At 43.3% G+C, this 7,001-nt stretch overlaps 1 protein-coding gene across 6 annotated transcripts in view; it reads right to left on the minus strand.

Annotated features, from left to right (window-relative positions):
* Nucleotides 1–4,434: 4,434 nt before the first annotated feature.
* cttn (cortactin) overlaps nt 4,435–7,001 on the minus strand; it is a 28,965-nt gene continuing 26,398 nt past the window's right edge. For all 6 annotated transcript variants that reach the window (XM_032510770.1, XM_032510767.1, XM_032510771.1 and 3 more), the window contains one exon: nt 4,435–6,922. In XM_032510770.1, the coding sequence (XP_032366661.1) occupies nt 6,673–6,922 (250 nt within the window). In that variant the 3' untranslated portion in view covers nt 4,435–6,672. The remainder of the gene's footprint in view (nt 6,923–7,001) is intronic.

Here is a 7,001-nt window from a genome sequence, read left to right on the forward strand (position 1 = left end):
TTTTAAAAAGTTATATCTCTGAAGGGTTAAGACACTTATTAGATTTATTGCTATTCGCATGTGCACCAAATAGGAGGCACACTGATAAAATTTCTGCGGAATTTTCTAGTTATTATTATCATATTCTTTCCCGAAATAAGGTCCCATGGTGGTCCAGCGGACTATGAGTGAGTTCACCTTTCTATATCTCACGGTTCCCTTCCTCCACTGCACCTGCACCACTGTCGGTCGTAAAGGCTCCACCGAGACAAGGAGCTCGTGTTGTATCCCAAAGTAGATTCTTTCAGATCACACCTCACGTGTGCTTCGATATGTGCTCGACAGTAACCCAGCGTCTGAAACACATACATATATATATATCATTTTATTTAGATCAACTTCACCCTTATGTGGTTTCATCTCACGCTCCGCAGCTCCACGTAGGTGCAGTTTTTCCAGGAGACGAATGAAACACAAGCTCTGTGTTCTGTGAACATTAGCCGTATGTACGGAGGCTGGCATGGGACAATGCTGCTATTATCCTGTTCCTGTTTGAACATGTAACTTATTTTAAAAAGCAAACAGCGACGTGTCGGAGAGAGGGAGGGTAGAAAAGCACAGTATTTTTAAAGATTTGTATAGAGTTCTATGAAATTTTATAGAGGTTATCTGAACAAAAAATGTGTTCAACACTGACGTGGATTGCCAAAAAAAAAAAAAATACTATATAGATCAAAATGTGGATATTGTTATTAGACTTATGGGTTATGTAAGAAGCAATATTTATTCTGAATGAATCTCCTTGGTTGTGTTTTATGTTCCCATTTTAAAGTTACATATCATGATGCGACCACTTGTCCGTGTTTTAATGAAGTGTTGCCTAAAGTAGTTAAACTCTCTGGTAATGTAGTAGTCTTAAAGGATAACTTTGGTATTTTTTTTTAAACCTGGAGACTATTTTCCTATGTTTTTGTGTCTAAAAGTGACTAATGGGAACAGTCACGATACAAGCTGCTGTGTAACCACCTGGGACACATGTGCACCTTTAATTTATGTCCACAAAAAGTTTTTTTTTTTTGCCGTTGACAGGCTCAGATTAATATTCTAAGTGTCTGACAACTATATGGAAAGGATCCCTACAGAGATAGACCTTTTATGTTAAAGAGTAACCCTTTTTTTTTGTTTAACATGAAAGAGCCCTGAAATAGCAATCGCCAAACTCACCAGACTCCATGTAAATAATAACTACTTTTAGCGTTTACAGAGCAGCATATCTCCACCAGACTCCATGTAAATAACCACTAGTTTTAGCGTAAATAGAGCCAGCATATCTCCACCAGACTCCATGTAAATAATCACTACTTTTAGCGTTTACAGAGCAGCATATCTCCACCAGACTCCATGGAAATAATCACTACTTTTAGCACGGTAAGAGCCGCATATCTCCACCAGACTCCATGTAAATAATCACTACTTTTACGTGGTATAGAGCAGCATACTCCACCAGACTCCATGAAATAATCACTACTTTTAGCGTGCATAGAGCAGCATAGCTCCACCAGACTCCATGGAATAATCACTACTTTTGCGTCTAGAGCAGCATATCTCCACCAGACTCCTGTAAATAATCACTACTTTTAGTGTGTAGAGAGCATCTCTCTCCACCAGACTCCTGTAAATAATCCCTACTTTAGTGTGTATAGAGCAGCATATCTCCCCAGACTCCATGAAATATCACTACTTTTACGTGCATAGAGCAGCATATCTCCACCAGACTTCATGTATAATCACTACTTTTGTGGTATGAGCAGCAATCTCCACCAGATCCATGGAATAATCACTACTTTTAGTGTGTATGAGAGCCATATCTCCACCAGACTCCATGAATAATCACTACTTTTAGCGTGCGTAGAGCACTATCTCCACCAGACTTCACGTAATAATCACTACTTTTAGTGTGTTGAGCAGCATATCTCCACCAGACTCCATGTAAATAATCACTACTTTTAGTGTGATAGAGCAGCAATCTCCACAGACTCCATGGAATAATCACTACTTTTAGCATATGAGGCAGCATACTCCACCAGACTCCATGGAAATAATCACTACTTTTAGCGTGCAGAGCAGCATATCTCACCAGACTCCAGTAAATAATCACTACTGTTAGCGTGTATAAAGCAGCATATCTCCACCAGACTCCATGTAAATAATCACTACTTTTAGCATGTATAGAGCAGAATATCTGAATTAAGAGTTTATTACAACCAAACCAGAGCAGTGCTGGTTGGAACAGTGGAAAGACGATCAAAGACGGCTTTTTATATTTTCATTTGGTCATTCTGTCAACTTTGTTTTACAATGATAAAATTAGTGATTATTTACATGGAGTCTGGTGGGTTTGGTGATGGTGATTTCTGTTAAACAAAAAGGACTTTACTCTTTAACATAAAGGTCTATCTCTTTAGTGATCCTTTCATAATGTTGTCAGACACTTAGAATAATAATCTGTTGGTCAGCGGCAAAAACAGCATGCGTGGACTTAGTTAAAGGTGCAAAATTGGCCAAAAGCGTTTCATTGCTGTTTGTTTCACTGCTGCAGACTGCAGCGTTTTTGCTTAAAACTGGAACAGTTTCAAAGAGTATTGTTCACATCAGTCACTTAGACACAAACACATAAGGGAAAATAGACTCCAGGTTGAAAAATACCGACGTTATAAGATATTTTGGCCAATCGAGTGACTGAGAAAATAAAAAAAAAAGCAGGTATCTTCTGACTTCTCTCATCCATCTGAAACCCCCTCGGTCTAGAGTGTGTGTAGAAAAAGAGCAAAAAAAAATGTGTAAATTAGTTTGAAATATGTCTGCAGGCCTTTCTCGGTAGGAAACTATATGAATCTATATATATGTATACATACATAATAAATCCACCTAAAAGACTAGTGGTGGCTGCTGCCTCCTGTCTGGGGACCAGCGTTGCCACTAAGCACTTTTTACCTGTGGAAAGGTAGAGCTGAGTAGACGTAGGAGTCTTTTAAAGAGCACCACGCGGCCATGTTGGGACAGGCGTGGCTCACCCCCCCCCCCGCCCCACCATCACACAACCTCCACTCCCCCTCAAACATCCGCGCAACCCACGCCTCTATCATTGTCCAACATTTTTGGGTAACTTTCTATTTTCTTTCTTTCTTTCTTAATTTTTATTCTTTTTCATGAATAGATTTTATTCTTTCACTATAAGTCTTCATAAGAGGCTATAAGATGTTTTCGGTAATTTTGTGCAAAGACTTGTGTTCATGTTTTCTATGTTGCTGTAATTTTGTGCTACTGAATCATCATAGAGTCAATTAATTACTGAAATGAAAAGAGAGAGAATTTTCCTGAAACTGCACCCCAACACCCCCCCCCCCCCCCACCCCCCTTAAATCCTTGAGACTTCTTGTATGGCAACCAAAATTCACTGTAAGAAATAAATATAATATTGCACTAGTGTTGTTTCCCTCTCAGTCCTGTCGGAGCCGCCGGCGTGGGGGGGGGTGGCGTGGGGGGGTGGGCTGGGGTTGGGTTGGGTGGGGCGAATTGGCCTCACTGATTCAGGTAGTCGGTCTAAAAATCAAACACATTAAGTTAAAAAATAGATTTTAAACTGAGAATTTAGGCTGTTTTTTTTTTACTTTTAGTGTGCAATTGTTAATGTTTTTTGTCTGTTTTTCTTTTCTCCAAAGAGCTTTATTTAAGTTTTTACAAAACACAGGTTAACAGTCGGCTTACACACATTAGAGAGCGGAGAAATACAATCGTGTTCACCAAACACCTGACTCTCATAAAGTAAACACATTTTACATGAAAACCAGAAGTAGAGCACATCTTATAAAGGGGAGCACACGTACACGGATGTACACGGAGGTTTTATGGTTCCGTTTGTGATGATCCTCCTCTGTGAGACGAGGACAGGAGACGGGTCTGGACCACGTTGTGATGGTGTAGCGACGTGAGGACCCAGCAGAGATGAGGAGCAGGAGGAGTAGGAACAGGGGAGAGAGAGGAGGAGGGAGAGAGCAGGAGCGGGAAGAGGAGCAGGGAGGACGGGATTAGGAGCAGGAGGAGGAGTCGGGAGTTAAGGGAGGAGCAGGAGGAGGAGGAGGAGCAGGAGCAGGATGAGCAGAGTAGAGAGGAGCGGAGAAGCGGAGGAGGGCAGAGGAGGAGGAGGAGGAGGAGGAGGAGGAGGAGGAGCAGGAGGCAGGAGGAGGAGGAGCAGGAGGAGGAGCAGGAGCAGGAGGAGCAGCAGGAGGCATGAGGAGCAGCAGGAGCAGCAGGGTTTAATCAACAAGAAGTCCAAGGCAAACACAGGGAGCAAAACTGTACTTTTCAAGTACTATACTATGATTTTTTTTATACTTTTTTTGACATTCCATACTATGATTGAACTGTTGTAATCTTAGGAGCCATAAAATAAAATAAGCTTATAATTCATAGTTTATTTATTGAAACAAAAAAAGAACAAGCAGGTAACGATGTGACTTAAGCAAACAGAGGAACAGATAAAAATAATGCATTTGGAAAAAGGTCACTTGTTATTATAAAACCCCAAAGATGAATACACAACAGCACACGCCACGCACCAGCACACACACACACACACACACACACACGCACGCAAGCCGCTCACGGGGCCACCACGCCTACGCACGCATCGGCACGGAGCACGGCGCACAAGCAGCACCAGGGGCGCACACATCACTAGCACACCCAACAGCCACGGCACATAGCAGCACACCAAGGCTTTGTTCATGATTAGAGATGGTCTGATACTCTTGTAGTCTGTGAAACATGAACAAACACAATGAACACCGCAGAACTTTCTTAATTATCCAGTTTGACAGAGTCAAACATAAAGAAACTTAAATTTAACGTCAATTTTCTTCAGCGCTCCGATACCAATACCAGCGGTTTAGGCGGTGCAGGAGGCTTTTTCCGATACTGGTATCTTTATCGGAACATCTCTAGTCACGATGTCGGACGTCAGCGGCGCTCCAGAGCACACGCACACGTCAACACAACGGAGTAAGACAGGAAAACCCGAGCGTTCAAGGCAGCAAGACACAAACAGTTGAAAGAAAACCTCACAGTGACAGGAACCCAAACATGTTCTCAAATCTATTACTTCTCAATAAATCATGACCTCTCTGTACATGATTCTAAGCTTGATAGCAACAATAACCAAAATAAAGCAGGAAGATGATTCGAGTAATACTACGAGCTGTAGTGTTTGTTGTTTAGCTCGGCCACGTTATTCCATCAGCAGAGGAGGAAACGTCATTATTGATCATTTATAATCAAACTCATAATATATATATATCAAAATATCTCTGCTCAGACAGAAGAGAACTGAAGCTACATCTGAACTGCTACGTTTGGGTTTTTAAAGCGGCGTTTTGAGCCCAGAAGCAGAACTAATCGCCTTTTTAACCAACGCGGCCAAAACGCATATCACATGACCTTTCACCTGGGCACGGTGTAAACCGGAAGCATCACGTACGCTCCGGCTGAGGGTGCGTCATCGTTTCCAAAGGTCTCCGTTTTTGGCCTTCTGGACTACAAAGAAAAACCCGGAGCTTTCAAACCAAAACACCAACGGCCGTTTCCAAAGGTCTCCGTTTTTGGGGCTCGGAAGCATGTTTTTAATGGAAGCCACGCAACTACTAGGCAAGACCCGCCTTTCAGTAGCATTCACATGCTACTATTGGCCAGGCGTCCATGCCTATGCAAGGTAGCGGAACTGGATTTGTTCAGGTCCTAACCCCTGAGTCCACCTAAAGAGGTTTTGCTAGGAGAAGCTACATGCTAGCCCACCCTGGCTGTCTCTGTCTAGGATGCGGTCTCGTTTCAGGGGCTCGGAGAGCACCGGAGCAGCGTGGACACGAGGCGTGAACGTCGCGAGAGAAGACGTTTTTAACCCAAAACGTAGCGGTGCCGGTGTAGCTTCAGTTCCCCCGTTGGGGATCGACGGGTGCGGCATCAATCAGGAGGGGGATTTAAACTCATCTGCAAACAGACCGAAGAAGCAAAAAGGTATTTTATGGTCCACAGTCGATCGTACTGGACAGTTTGTAGTCATCAATATACATTATTACCCAAAGTGCTCCTGCAGGAACGGGGAGCAGCAGAAAGACTTATTCAGGAGGTTTCACGCTCATTAAGATCATTACTCTGGTCTTTGGTGAGACTAAAACTCCTCTCTTACATATGAAGAAGCAACAAGACCTGAAACTGATCTCTAATATCTCTCGCTTTGACTTGCAACTTCTAGGTGAATCCTCCTCGTCCGAGACCCTGAACATGCGTCCAGGCTGCGTTTTAAAGCAGAGGCGCAGAACAAAGCCCAGATGAGTTCTGTATATTCTCTTTGAATTTAGGGCTGCGCAATAAATCTTTTTTTTTTTTTAAATTTTATTTAAATTGACATCGCAACGTTAACTTGCAGTACACGTCACGAGTGAGTTAGGTGAATAAGTGGAAAGCTGCACTTTAAAAAGGCAACGCTCGTCCTTTTCTAAATGGTTTGTGTTCAGTGTAACGTAGAATCTGGTATCCCCCTGGTATTGTGCAGCCCGTACGGAGTCATTTTAGTGATCTGAGCGAGGGATGTGGAGCGGAGGGATGGAAAAACGGAGCAAAAGAAAAGCTGCAGACGTCTCAGGAACATGAGGTGATGAGAGAGAAGACCCAAAGGGGGAAAAAAGGAGGATTCCAAATTGTCTCCGGCCTCCATTTTCTTTCTTTTTTTGGAGGACGGGGACGCGGCGTCCTCATTGCCGAACCTCCACGTAGTTGGCGGGGAACAGGCCGTAGGCGCCTCTGCACACGCCCCGCCACCAGCCCTCGTCGATCATCTCGATGTTGGTGATGATGTCGTCGGGGTCGAAGGAAATCTCGTCGTCGCCGGCTGGGAAACAGGAAGAGACGGACGGGTGTTAGAAGATATGTTCGATGTACTATGTTCAACTGCTTGGCTGTGTAGCGAT

The sequence above is a fragment of the Etheostoma spectabile genome, unplaced genomic scaffold (genome assembly GCF_008692095.1).
Source record: "Etheostoma spectabile isolate EspeVRDwgs_2016 unplaced genomic scaffold, UIUC_Espe_1.0 scaffold271, whole genome shotgun sequence".
Taxonomy (NCBI): domain Eukaryota; kingdom Metazoa; phylum Chordata; class Actinopteri; order Perciformes; family Percidae; genus Etheostoma; species Etheostoma spectabile.